The sequence below is a fragment of the Tupaia chinensis genome, unplaced genomic scaffold, assembly GCF_000334495.1.
Source record: "Tupaia chinensis unplaced genomic scaffold, TupChi_1.0 Scaffold000515_1, whole genome shotgun sequence".
Lineage (NCBI taxonomy): Eukaryota > Metazoa > Chordata > Mammalia > Scandentia > Tupaiidae > Tupaia > Tupaia belangeri.
Window position 1 is genome coordinate 5,224,212 of NW_006160028.1, and position 14,928 is coordinate 5,239,139.

General features: G+C 46.0%; 2 protein-coding genes and 1 non-coding gene across 3 annotated transcripts in view; all 3 read right to left on the reverse strand.

The window, feature by feature from the left end:
- The window catches only part of ST6GAL1 (ST6 beta-galactoside alpha-2,6-sialyltransferase 1), a 114,930-nt gene that overhangs the window by 82,155 nt on the left and 17,847 nt on the right, over positions 1–14,928 (reverse strand). The window lies entirely within an intron of this gene.
- Positions 4,056–4,182, reverse strand: LOC114009315 (small nucleolar RNA SNORD22). Its single transcript, XR_003550760.1, has one exon. It is a non-coding gene; the product is annotated as a small nucleolar RNA SNORD22 (small nucleolar RNA).
- Positions 6,040–7,140, reverse strand: LOC102499083 (MICOS complex subunit MIC27). Its single transcript, XM_006156747.3, has one exon. The coding sequence runs from the start codon at positions 7,059–7,061 to the stop codon at positions 6,258–6,260; it is 804 nt and encodes a 267-aa protein (XP_006156809.1). The 5' UTR covers positions 7,062–7,140; the 3' UTR covers positions 6,040–6,257.

Genomic DNA, 14,928 nt, shown 5'->3' on the forward strand with positions numbered 1-14,928 from the left:
CCCCGGTGCCCGGCGGGAGTTCTAAGCTATCGGGTCTGGGACGCGAACCGCAGTTGACTACGTGAAAGTCCAGCGACATAGCCATTATGCTAACTGCTGGTTCCCATAATTACCAAGCTTTAAAGCAAGCCCTGTTGGTTTTGTTTTGTTTTTGCTATAGGGTAAGTGCACGCCAGACAGACAGAGACAGAAAGGAAGAAAACATCACCACCACCACCCCGGGGACGGGGGGGGGGGGCGGGCATCACTAACCTTTCTCCTCCATTCTCCTCTCAGGATCTTGGGCACGCATGCACACACACCCGGCATGAGTTTAAGCCACCGGGTCCAGGACTCGAACCGGGGTCAGCTTGCAATATAGCCATTACACCAACCTGCTGGTCCCCACACCCTTTTGTTTTGAAAATCATGGTCATGTACTATGTTTTTAGTTTTTAAAAATAGATACGATTGAGCACTGAAACTGTTCTCAGGCATCCCCACTGAGTGAAACTGAAACGCCAATACTCAAGGAACTGGGTTCCCATCCTCAGAGGAAGCTTGGATATACTGGAGGCCAGCCGGAGATAAGGGAGATGGGAGGTGGAGGATGGTATCCAAATAGCCTCTCTCTCTCTCTCTCTCTCTCTCTCTCTCTCTCTAAGACTTTTATGCCATATAGCACATGCACTCACTGAATTGAGAGACAGAGAGAGAGAGAGATAAAGTGAGAAATCAACCCCCCAAGGAGGATGGTCACACTGCAATGCCTTCTCCATTCTCCTTTCAGGATTTTGGACACACATGCACACATGCCCAGCATAATTTTCAAGATGTTTGGTCTTAGATTCAACCACTATGTCAATTGCTGGCCCTACCAAATAGCCTCTCAAAGAGCTGGACCCACTAATAACCCAAAATATAATGGGTGGGTTACCCTGAAGGAAAAAAGGGAGGTGACTGGGTAATGGAAGTCCACTCTTGATCTGCTGTGCGGAAGTTAGCAGAGCTTAGTTGGGTGCCCTAGTGAGGCACTCCTGCCTACAAACTCAGTACCCTGCTCTCCACCCCAACCCCAGCTGGGGAGTTAGGGCATGAGATGAACAGAGGTCATCACAGAGACACCAGGGCAGTCATGGCCCCTGGCCAGGGCCCCCTGGCCATCAGGCGAGGCCACCTATGCTTCCAAAGAAGCCAGGTCACATAGACCACACAGCTTCCCCACTGAGACCCGGTGAGCCCAAAGAAGATAATCCCTTGGATGGGAAAACTGACAAGCCTGTGTCCGGGCCATCCAGAAAGTAGGTATCCTTTGACTCAATGAATGGGGAGAACCAGCGGATCTGACATAAAGAACATGTTAAATGGGAAGAAATCTATTGAGTTATTGGAAAAGCCATGACACATTTTTACATAGAAAAACAGAAAAATGGGGCTGGCAGGTGGTATGGTGGTTGAGGTGCTGGACTCTCACATGGCCAACCATGGTTCAAGTCCTGAACCTGGTGGCCTGCTTTCTCACTTTCCCTTTCTCTATCTCTGTCTTTCTCTGGTTGAATTGAAAAATAATAAATAAAAATTTCTAAAAGAATAAAAAAGAAGTTATTTCCTTTATTTAAAAGAAAAGAAAAAGAAAAAAAAAAGACATAGGAAAATAAGTTAAGACTTCTCCGAGGATGGCATGAGGATCCAAAGTCTCCCTGACTCTGGTCAGAACTAGGAGCCCCTCCCCTGTGCTCTCACACACCTAAGTGCGGGCCTCAACACAGACTCCCTCTCACAGTTCTGTGCTGCCTCCTCTGCTAGGCATGACCTCCTTGAGAGCAGGCACCTAACACATTGGTAGGCCCAGACTGGATCCCAAGAAATGACCTTCAGACACCCTGAATGAATTGGATCGCGAATGAGGTACCAGTGGGAGAACGACACTCATTCATGAGAAAACAAATACCTGGCCTGACAAAAGCCAAAGCCGAGCAAGTCCAGAAACAGCAACTAGCTGTGTGCTCGTGGAGTGCTACCTGCTTCTCCCATATTATAAACAGAATGCTTCAGTGGAGAGGCCTTGGCCACAAGAAAAAAGGGAAGACCCATGCAGTTCATCACCACGCACACAGGGCAGAAGCCTGGCAAGGTGATGTGTGCTAACACTGTAAAGCCCTGCCAGCTATTTGGATATGTCTTGGAAGCAGGTGGAGATGGGGAGGCAGGCACCCAGGACAGGCAGTGATGAAGAGCTCATGGAAGGGGGGGGGGTCTGGCAGATGGCATGGTGGTTATAGCACTGGACTCTCACATGACTGACCACAGTTCAAGTCCTGGACCTGGCAGCTTGCTTTCTCACTTTCCCTCTCTCTTGCTCTCTTTAGTCAAATTGAAAAAGTAATAATAATAACAAATGAAATTAAATAATTTTAAAAAAAAGAGCTTATGCAACAAGTATCCAAGTCAGATGCTCCCAGATCTGGTTAATATTGCTTACTGAAAATTGCTAGAGGAAATCAGAAAGGGGGAAATTCTGCAGGAAAAGATTGCCATGGTTTGAGAGAGAGACTGGAGAAGTCAATGCTAATAAATCTCACCTCACCCTCAGCAACCCCTGCCAGGGAATTCTTGAGGCCAAGTCACTACCCATGGGAGGCTGAACACAGTCACTGCGTTTGATGCCTAATGACAATCATCACAAATGTCAGCACCAGGACGGATCACAGACAACATGCCAGCTGCCGTGCTAAGCAATGTGTCTCTCTAATTACCATAAGAAACAGGCAAAGTAGAAACAAGTCAGCTGTGCCATCCCATGGCCTGATGGTGAAGGAGACCATATCCCACATGGCTGACTGCCCGGTTCGAATCCTGGACCTGGTGGCTTGAGAAGCACATGAGGCACACACGCATGCAAGCATGCCCAAAATCCCAAACTGGAGGGAAAAATGGAGGAGAGGGGATTTTGGCATGACCTTCCATTGGGGGGTGTTTTCTCTTTTATCTCTCTCTCTCTCTCTCTCTCTCTCTCTCTCTCTCTCACACACACACACACACACACACACAAAACACACATATCTTCTGACAAATTAAAAATTAAAGAGAGGAAGAAGTCTCCTGCATTTTATAGAGATGAGAATTTTTATATGAAGCTCTCAGCCACTAGCCCAAGGTCATGCAGCTAGTGCAGAGAGCTAGGATCAAAACCAACTCATCAACTCCAAAGACCAGACCTACAGCACACAGAACAAGGAGCATCCCTACATATGAGGGTGAATAAGGAAGGTTTCCTGTGAACAAACAGCGTTGGACCTAAACATGGCTGGACCAGCCCTGGAAGACCATCCAGGAGGCTCTTGAGATCCCTAAGATGCCTTCTGAGAAGACACTGGGATTCAAATACCCTGGCGTTATGCTGCGATTTTTCTAATAGTAAATGTTACCTGTTGGGCTCATTGGTACATCAATTACTTTACTAAACTCAAAATCTATGCGTTCCCTCTTGCTATGCTGAAAGTCAGTAAAATACAGGAAGATTTCAAAGCTCAAGCCTTCTACCCTGTCACTGTATCAGCTTGCCAACAGCATTACCCAGGTGCTTATGTGTGGGGCCTGTCTCTGAAACCGGCCAAACCTCTACCTGATGCATAAACTTCCCAGTCACTAGCAGTGAAAAGTGGCTAGGCAGCATCTACTTTCAAACCTGTAAAAATGGTAAGTTCCTCTTCCAAGACAGCACATCCACAGAGAACCAAATATTAATTATGAAAAGCTTTTTATTTACATCGGACTGAATACCTCTCTGACCCCCTATGTTTTCACCTGCTGGTTCTAATTTTACTCTCTAGAGTAAAACACACATTCTTCTTTCCATAAAACAGTCTTTCAAGACTTTGACACTCGTCTAAACCTTCTCTTTTTCAAACTAGGCACTCTCAGTCTTTGAACCACTTCTTAGCTAACGTGACTTCTTTTTTTTTTTACTAAAACAAAACAAACAAACAGAAAAAAAAAAAAAAAAAAAAAAAAAAAACAAGCAATGCTTTAACTCTTTAACAAGTGATTCCCCTCTGCGATATACGGAAATCCCAATCCCTCCGACAGTTCCTTCTGAAACAAGCTTTCCTCTTTTCCCTAAGTCAGCCCCAGAGGGGCCGCCCGTATAGGCTCTGGCACCAAAGACAGGACGTAAGACTTGTGAACATTTCCTGATCAGGAAAGGTAACACGGTTTCTGAACCCTCAGACCTTTCAGTTTACTCTCCTCTGTCCTATTTGTCCACATCACTCTTTTTTTCTTTTTTTCTTTTTTTTTCTTTTTTTTTTTTTTTTTTTTTTGCCAGAGAGACAAGAGAGAGAGCAGGAGAGGAAGAAAGCATCCTCAGTGGAGCACTGTCACATGGCCGTCCCTTCTCCTCCCTCTCTCCTTCCTTTTCGTGATCCTGGGCACCCATGCACGTACACCCAGCGTGTGTCTCAACTCACCAGGTCTGGGACTTGAAGAACGCAGTCAACCACGTGGAATCCAGTGCCCTTAACCACCAGGCTATGCGCTGGTCCACATTCACTCTTTACAAAACTAAACCGTTTCCAAGTGCAACCTGACTGGTATGAAATGGGGATGACTACACCCTATGAAGTAAACACTATGAGTTTCAGACTAGGTTTCCATAGACTCTGCCAGTGAGTCTAGCTGAGCACCCACTGAAATCAAGCTCAGCAGCCTTTCTCATCCGCCCTACTGCATGGCCCTACTCCCGTGCTGTTTACTTGTGCCATCGGTGTTCGGAGCCCACAGGCAGTCTTTACATTTATCCTGGTGCAATCTGTCTGTCTTAGTCACTACTCTAGCCTAAGTCTGTAGAGAACCTTGACCCTGGCATATACAATACTTGTTACTCCACCCAACCTTACATCATTTGTAAATGTGATTGGCAAGCCCTTGATGTCGTCATCGAAATCATGGGCTAAAGTTTAGTAGCGGTGCAGTCCCTGTGACCAACACAAACTAGTTGCCTTTAATGACAGCTGCAAAAGCACAACATTTAAGCCAGTGGAACCATCATCCCATCTACACTTTCCATCTTGTCCATGAAAATATAAATCCTCAGTTATTGTGGGTAAAAAGCTGTTTATTGTCTAATAAACTCTTAGAAGAGTTATAAGTTAATTATTATAAAATCAACATAGACTAAATGTACTTGTGTTTTTACATTAAACAAAAATATCTGGATATTGATAAAATACTTGGAACAGTCTTTAAAATATAGTCAAGAGGACCAGCAGTTAGCGTAATGGCCATGTCGCTGGACTCCCACGTAGTCGACCGCGGTTCATGTCCCGGACCCAGTGGCTTAAAACTCACGCCGGGCGCATGTGCGTGTGTGCCCAAGATCCTGAGAAGAGAATGGAGAAGGGATTGCGGTGTGGCCATCCCCCCTGGGGGGATGATTTCTCGCTTTCTGTCTCTCTGTCTCTCTCTGTCTTTCTGGTGAGCGTACGCACCCTATAGCAAAAAAACTCTCCAAATAAATAAATAAATAAATAAAATATAGTCAAGGGGTCATATGCAAATTTCTTTGTGCAGACACCACAAAGAGACGTTAAGATTAAGCAACAAGAGGCCTGATGGTTAAGTCCAGTGGTTAAGACACTGGACTTCCATATGACCAACCATGGTTCAAGTTCCAGACCTGGAGGTTTGCTTTCTCTCTCTTTTTCTCTGTTTCTCTCTAGTGAGTACAAGTGCCCTATAGCAAATTAATAATAATAATAACAATAATAATTTTTTTGAGAGAGAGCTTTTTATTTTGCCATAAAATATGTATATTTTATTCCAGCTCTGAGAAATCAAAAAAAGGGGAAACACATCTTTCCACACATCAATCTAATTTAACTGATATAAATTCAGAAAAGCTAGAACAGGTATAAATGTATATATGTGTGTATATATGCCATATACATACATATACATAGGGATTACCAGATTTTAGTCTCATTGGTATTCATATCTTCATTCATTCTGTTTTGATTTTTAGTCAATACCTTTAAAAGTCAAATGCATGCTAATCCTTCTACCTGTGTCTCCTCATCAATCAGTTCATATTATTTGGATTGTATTAATAGCTTGTATTTTAATCACATATGTGATTGGTCAAACTTTATATTTGAAAATGTAATGGAAAGACTTTAGCTACACTCTACATGGCAGTTACCCCTTACATGATTTTTTTCATCATCATTTGCAGCTTCACACATCCTGTAGTTGTCTGTGCAGTCTCTATGCAGTCGTTTTCAGCTTCTAGTACTGTACATGTCCACATCTTCTGGATGGGATTGCCCGTGATCCACGAGCTTGCGGTCAGGCATAAACAGTGTCGCACCCGAGATTGATTCTGATTTGGTCTTTATTTCGGAGCTGAGTTCTCCTGGCAAAGGCATTGAATCTTTCAGGAGACGAGTTGTTTCTGCAGGTGTTTCTATTTCAGCCGAGTTTCCTAGCTTAGTTTTTTCTTTAAGTTCAGGAAATGACTCTTCTTGGTTTCTTTTTGTCCGCAATGATCTAATTGCTTCATAAATTTGCTGACTTGTATCATACGCTTTTCCGGTTACCCTTGCAGTTATTACTGACTGAACAGGATCGCAAACAGTTGCTCCTAAAGTGGCCAGTCCCAGTGGATAAGCAATTCTCTTGAACCTAGGTCCTTTTCTTGCTGAAACAAAGCCCACCAATCCTGAAACAGTAATCACTCCCATTTTCGGAAGAAAATCTCGAGAAGGATTCTTCAGATAGACATATGCATCTTTTCCAAACTGTACTGTATCCATTATCCCATTTTTCACAAAGATATAAACACCCTTGCACCAGCCAATATCACGACTAGTTGTAGTGCGGATGGAAGCAAAGCCTGTTTGTAAACGACCAGGCTGCTCTTCAACACATTTAGATTGGAGAGGTGGCACAGTATATATGGGGGGCTGCTCTGGTTTCACTAGCTGCTTTCTGGGTTCCTCTTCTTTGGCCACATATACACTTAGAGATGTGTACATTAGACCTGCAGGTGAGGTTGTTAGCTTTCCCATCCTAATGGCCGCCATATCTATAACCCTCTCCGCTCAAGTTTTTCGAGAGAGAGCTTTTTGTGTATGTGTTCACTAGAGAGACAGAGAGAGACAGAGAAACAGAAAGGGAGAAATCACCACCACCACCACCCCCCCGGGGAAGGTGGCCACACCGCAATCCCTTCTCCTCCATTCTCCTCTCAGGATCTTGGGCACACACGTACACGCGCATGGTGTGAGTTTTAAGCTGCTGGGTCGGGGACTTGACCTGTGGTTGACTACGTGGGAGTCCAGCGACATAACCAGTATGCCATCTGCTGGTCCCAATAATAATACATTTTTAAAAACTAAGCAGCAAGAGGCTAGGCATGCCTGCCAAATGGGGAAGATATTATCTCATGTAATAGGAGCATGAATAGGTGGGCTGGCTCTGAGATACAACTGTAACATGCTGCTCACGAGAAGCCAAATCCCACATGGCGATCATAGTTCAAATCCCCAGCCCGGTCTATAGGAAATGCACTGGACATGCATGCAAGTGGACCATAGATCCAACAGGCTGGAGGACAGAAGGAAGGGGACTGTGGCATGACCAGACCCTGTGGAGAGTGCTCTCTCTCACAGACACTCTGTGCGTCCGTGGGCACCGTACCCTGAATAAAGGGAAACTGGACTAGCTCTGTACTGCAGTAGGCTCAGTAGGTAAGCACGATGCACTGGGAGCCAGATTCCACGGCATCAGCTGGCCCAGTGACCTGAGAAACATGGTGGGCGTGGTGCGCACACCCCAGATCTCGACAGGACGACGACATGGAGCAAAAGGACCGCAACGCGGCCGAGCCCCTTTGCAGGCCGCTCTCACACTCTGGCTCACTTTCTCTCTGGTGAGCACCTGTGCAGTCTGGCAATAAAAACAGATGAGTAAAATACATAAACTTAATTTTTTAAATTCAGCAATAGAAAAAAAAAAAAAAAGAAAAGATATTATGGAGTGAGAAAAGCTGTAGTGTTTTCCAATGTGAGCCATAAACACAAAGTCTCAAGGCACAGTAACTTTATGTCTCATGTCCCAGGGGGAGGAGAAGCAGCAGGGATACATTTATTTAATGATAATTCTGTAAATACCGAAGTTTTCACGCTTTCAGTAATGCCACATGCTAAACACTTTATATAGGTCATCTCAGCAGTTGCCTGATGCTGTTGGTTTGTGATTATCCATTTTGAAAATTTTTAATTTCTCTCTCTTTAGGTTTCTCCCATTTTCCAGAAGACCTTGAGGAATTCCAGCAGCACTTCAGTAAAAGTATTTGCAAACTTCTGGTAATTAATTTAATGAATGAACCATCCCTTCAGTAGATAATATTTCTCAATATTCTCCTGAGAATAAGGCACTTGCTGAGTACCAAGGAAGTTGGCTGACTTCAAGATGTTACTTTTTTTTTTTTTTTCACTATAGGGTGCATGTGCTCACCAAAGAGACAGACAGAAAAATCACTCCCCTGGGGTATGGCCACTTTGCAATCCCTCCTCCTCCTTTCTCCTCTCACAGTTTTGGACATGCACACACACAGGCTCGGCCTGAGTTTGAAGCCGTGGGTCCAGGACTCGAACCACAATCGACTACACAGGAGTCCAGCGACATAACCATTATGCCATCAGCTGGTTCCCATGCCGTTACATTTCTTAGATTCATAACTCTTCGACTGTGGGCTCCAATTTTCTCTCCCGGGCTGGCTGCACCTCTCTCCTCTTCGCCGGCTGTGTGAGCTCCTGTAGGTTAGGAACACTGATGTAAGGCCTGACCCAGCAGGGGTGACCGTGAGAGGCGCGTCCACCTAACTTAGTTCCGAGGCACAGGGGACGGCATAAACATTAGGGATGTGTTCCTTTCTTGCACTCTCTCCTTTGCAGTTGGCCAATCCACCTCTTTCCAGAGAAGGTAGGAGTAACATAAGCGCCAAATGATTCCACTCTCTCCCAAGAGCATCTGCGATCATTGTCATCTGCCACCACCAGGGTACTAAGCCTGTATTCTTTTCATATTACTTTTTTAGTTTTAACTTTTGCTATAAGGTGTATTTACTTGCTGGAGACTGAGACAGAGAGAGAAAGTGAGAAAGTACCTCCCAGTGGAGATGACCACGTCACAATCTCTTCTCCTCTATGCTCCTCTCAGGATTTGGGGCACATGTGCACACACACACACCCAGTGCATTTCTTAAACTGCTGGGTCCGGGACTTGAACTGCACAGTTGGTCATATGGGATCCTACCACCTTAACCTCCATGCCATCTCCTGGCCCCATATCACTTTCATAAAAGGGGAAAAGACAAAGAAACACATTGGTTTGAGTATGTTTCATAAGTCATGGTGCCCTTCCTGACACTATTCTTTTTTTTTAAATAAAATCCAGAAGAAATTCATTTGGATCACTGCCAACTCCCAGAGAGTGGCTTCACTCGGTGTAAGACTGAGCTGATTTCATGCTCAGAACCATGAGCCCTGTGGACTTCCCATCACCCTTGCCAATTCTTTTTTTCCCTTTGCTTCCCCAGACGAACTGTCATATTTTAGTCACCTGATTGGGTTACCTGAACATTGACCTGTTTAAACATAACCTCTGGGCAGTAAAGAGAAAATCAAAATATAACCACCTGCAGCCACTCCAGCACTGAGGACTGGTCTCTAGGGAGGGAGGGAGAGACGCCATTAGCCAGTCAGCGGGCCAGAAAGCGCTCCGCCTACATCAGACATCCTTGTTATTTTGCTGTTGATACAGTGACCTGTCACTAAATTCTACTGTATTTAATATTATATTCAGCAAATATTTATTGCAGACCCACTATGTGCCAGGCATGGTGACAGGGGCTTAGATGGAGGAGCGACTCTTAACGTGGACCAGATATTATGTGCACGGTGTTTCCTAAGTCAGTCTGGATGTCATTCGCTTCCTGTGACATTTCCCCAGCCCCACTCACCCACCCAAAGCCAAAAGCTAAATTTTCACAATTAGAAAAAAAAATCCCTCAAACAAATGCCTTCCTCACATCGCAGCCGGACTTCTCCTGGCAGCGCTCCTGAGTTGCTTATACTTCCCCTCGTTCTGCCTGTTCCTCAAAGAAGTGAAGTCAGCCCACATCTTTCTACCGAAATCGAAATTACCTAGATTTCCTCTTCATCCACAACAGGCAGCACTTTGTATTATTCCAGTAAGACAAAATGATTTAGGCACAATAAGTTCTTTTTTGTTTTTTGGAGAAGTTTTTGCTATAGGGCACATGCACTCACCAGAAAGAGACAGAAAGAGAGAAATCACCCCCCAGGCGGGATGGCCAAGCTGCAATCCCTTCTCCTCCATTCTCTTCTCGGAATCTTGGACACGCACACACACGCACCCACACCCGCCGTGAGTTTAAACCACTGGGTCCGGGACTCAAACCATGGTCGACTACATGGTAGTCCAGCGACATAGCCATTACGCCAACGGCTGGTCCCATAGGCACAATAAGTTCTAATTCATGACCCACATAGGCTAAGTCTGAAGTCATTTCCAATATTTATTATGTCTGTCACCCAGGGCAACTTAGTTGAATTTTCTGGACCACTTATAAATAGTATCACAGTGAGGCAGAAGACAGATACATAGTTAGCGTATGAGCCCAAGATGGAGTCACAAAACAGCTAAGTTCTGAGAGGCAGTGGTGGCTCAGTAATTGACCTAGGCAGAAAGACCTAAAACAAAGGCTTTTTCCATACCCTACCACATTCCAGGAAGAAGATAAGATAATGGTTTTTATGTCCTAAGGCTTCTAGACAAAGAATCTCCTACCCACTCCAAAATGAGGAAAATAATTAAACCCATCCAGCATGCCCACCTCCCCAGCAGGAGGGAATACATGAACCTAGAACAAATCCCTTCCTGACCCAAATAAAAACCCCTCACCACAGTTCTTCCTAGGCAACCCATTTTCCCAGACCCCTCCCTTTTGGGGAGCTCTCTTTTTCCTTCCGTCTTCTTTAATAATCTCCCGGCTTTCCTAGACCTACTCTGTGACTGTGACGCTAATTCTTCCTGAGGTGGGACAAGAACCTGTGTTTCACTGCCAGTGTGGGCCTGAACACCCCTGTACCCCAGCGTTCCTGTGTCAATAGTATGACCGCTATCATAGAGATATTGGGAGAATTAAATGGGAGAAAAATAGATGTAAAGCACCAGTGCAGTGTTCAAAGTGGCAGCTACTGTTACGGATCCCAGCTCCCAGGTTACCGTGGATCTTAGAAACAGAAGTGTCAGGGCCAGCAGGTGGCGTGGTGGTGAAGACACTAGACTCGCAAATGGCTGACCTCAGTTCCAGTCCCAGGCCCAGTGGCTTGAAACACATCAGGCATATGTACATGCGTGCCCAAAATCCTAAGAGGAGAATGGAGGAGAAGGGGCTGTGGTGTGGCCACAGCCCCTTCTCCAAAGTGTCGAGAGCCTCGTTAGCTGCAGAGGAGACCTCGGTATAGGCTACCCACGGCAAGAAGCAGGGAGTGATGTCCCCAAAATATCTGCTCACTTCAGCCTCTGCCACCTCTGTTCAAACAAATGTGAAGGAGGTCACTACCTTGAGGTCACTTTTGTATCCAGAGCTCCCACATAAGCAAAGCAAAACCCAACGCGCAATATAAATAGCAAAAAGAAATAGCTACTTTATCAGTAAGAACCACCAACTAACCACGAACAGGGTCTTTCCACTCTACTCGGTCTAATGCATTTCCTGGCCTTCCCTCCACAGGCAGGATGTGCAAGCTGGCTGCCCGAGCTGCCGCAGAGGGGCTCCCTATACCCTTGCTGAGTGCCGCCTGACTCAAGAACTGTTCTTTGCTAAAATTGCCTGCTAGGTTTATTCTGTCTAAAGTTCTTCTCCTTCTTTTAACACTCCCTTCTTTTTTTCCCCCAAGCTGGAATCCTTCCTCACTTTGCATGACTCCACTCCGTCTCTTCTAGAACCCTAAGACACCAAGCCCTCTGAATGCCCACTGCTGCATGCAGGCAGAGAGCAGACGCTGACTGAGCAGCGGCTGAGCAGCGGCTCCTTGAAGAGCTAACTCAACCGTCACCCCAACACATGGTGGCACTAATTGCTTGATGATGAGTGACAGGGACCTTTGAAGTCAGCTCTTCCAGTGGCAGATCATTTTGTTTACCGTTTTAGAATGTGGATTCACGGATCTAGAGTCTACTTCTCCTTCATGATCTCGTTCTAGAACTAATGAATTTTTTTTTTTTAATTTTTGTTATGAGGTGTGTATGCTTACCAGAGAGGGAGAGAAAGTAAGAGAGCACCCCCAGGGGGGATGACCACCCTGCAATCCCCTCTCCCCCTCCATTCTTCTCTTGGGATTTGGGGCTTGCACACACACACACACCTGGCATGTTTTCAACCGCTGGGTCCAGAACTAGAACTGTGAAGTTGAACATGTATGATCCAGCCACTTTAACCACCACACCATCAGCTAGCCCCTAATGAGACTTTAAAAGATGTATTTCTTTTCACAAAAAACATATCATTTATATCTCTTCATAGAATAATACTAACGGCTTATTTGAGGGTCAGCCATGAGCCACACCTAATAGACAGGAAAGCAAAATATGGTATTTTCTAAACATTCAGACCCTGGTATCCAGAGAGCCGGTTCAGTTCACTGCTCCTAGGCCCCACGACAGGCAGGCAGGCAGAACCCGAGACACGCCCTGCCTGTGGCCAAGTGGAAGGTCCTGCTGCACAGGGGCTGGGGCCACATGGGAAGCCCAGGCTTAGCTCCCAGCCCAACCTGGCTGCCAGGCGTGGCGGCCATACCGATGGTCCTGACCACCTGGAAGGCTGGGACAGGTGGACCGCAACTGGGAGACCCTGTCGGAAATACCTGTGTGTGTGTTTCTGTCTCCTTGAAACTTGCATTCTCTCTCTCTTTCTGTCTTTCCACCTTCTCTCTCTTTCTCATGGGGGGGAAAAAAAAGAAAAAGATCTGAGACAGAGTCTGGGAACCTGCCTTTTAACACAGACCCGGGAAATTCATAGATCAAGCGAACTGTGGCTCAATAGTGGCTAAGGTGAAATACAGCTGGGTCTGGGACCTGGTTCCACCACTTAACAGACGACCTCAGGCAACCTAACTTTCCCTTTCCCAATCTCAGTTAAGTGTCTGTGTTTTCCCAGTGACAGCATCTACCTGTAGGATACCCAGAGGACTGTGAGATCATGTCACACAGCACTGACAAGGCCTGCCACACAGGGAGCTTCAGAGTACCATCGCCTCAGCGATCTCAATGACACCATAAAGATAACTGCCCTGGAATGCCAACTGCCAGTAACTCCCCAAAACGATGAACCCAAAGGGGCACCCGATATATGTTCTCTAGGCCTTTTAGAAAACACGGAGTGGTTCCTTTGGCAACATACATGCAAATCTACAAGAAAGCTCACACTATAGACATGGAGGGAATGGCTACTGTTCACAAAGGAACCCCACAGATGTTGCCATGGCAGCACTGCAAAAGCCCACAGTGTTACCCAGCAAGCTGTAGGCATGGTTGTAAACAAACAAGATAAGGGTAAGATTCTTGCCAAAAGAATCAATGTGGGTATTGAGGATTTTAAGCACTCTAAGAGCAGAGATAGCTTCCTAAAACGTGTGAAGGAACTGACCAGAGAAAGAAGGAAGCCAAAGAGAAAGGTACCTGGGTTCAACTGTGAGACCCCATGGAAAAGAGCCTGAGCTTCTGGAACCTATTTCCTGTGAATTCATGCCATGATAGGTGTTAAAAATAAACTAAACTTTGATCTATAAACATAAATAAATAAAAAATAATTTCCCTTTAATTTGTGCCCACTTCTACACAATTAGCAATCAAATGCCTGAGAACCAAGGACTTAAACTTGGACCTGACCATCTCCAAAGAGCTGGTGTCTACACCCAACCACATCTCATAAGCCATAGCAGCAAAGAAAGGAGGAATTCAACAGCTAGGAGGTCCAGGAGCAAAGAGTGACTGGTCCGTCCAGGGCCTGGCTGCAAATTCATGCTGAGCTCCAGCTCCTTTCCCATCCACAGGAGCTGTCATTGGGCAGACGGGCAGCCGGCAAGATGCCCCGCACACCACAGCAAGGAAAGGGTTTGCCTTGTGCTTCCTCTCACCTCTCCTGCCCCTCTCCTGTACAGTCCCCTGCCTCTTTTATTTATTTTTTGAGAGTTTTTTTTTGCTATATGGCACATGCGCTCGCCAGACAGAGAGAGACAGAGAGACAGAAAGCAAGAAATCACCCCTCAGGGGGGATGGCCATGCCGCAATCCCTTCTCCTCCATTCTCCTCTCAGGATCTTGGACACACATGCACATGCGCCCAGCGTGAGTTTTAAGTCACCAGGTCTGGGACGTGAACCGCGGTCGACTATGCGGGAGTCCAGCGACATAGCCATTATGCTAACTGCTGGTCCCTGTCCTTTTTTCTTGAGGCTATCCAGAATTCTCAGTCTTCCTCTAGATCTGCACCCAGCCCTGCCCCAACCAAGAGGCAGGCCAGGCACACAGTTTCCGATTCTGGCCTGAGGAACAGGGAAGGCCTGTGCTTGACACCCCAGCTTGCAAGGTCTCCCCTTGTTACTTCTTCCCGCTTGGGCCTTCTCTCAATCTGCTGCTGAGGCTCATTCTTAGCACAGTGCCTGGCTCATCAATCAATCAATCAATAGCCCCACCATGGCTTCCGCCTATCACCTCACCTTTCTCTGAATGCCGCTCAGCTAGTATTCGAATGAAAGCAAATCCACCTGTGACTCATACTTCATTCAGTTATTCACACAAATATGCCTGAAGGACAGGGGATGTGGAAATAAACAGGGTCCAGCCTCCACTGCCGAGA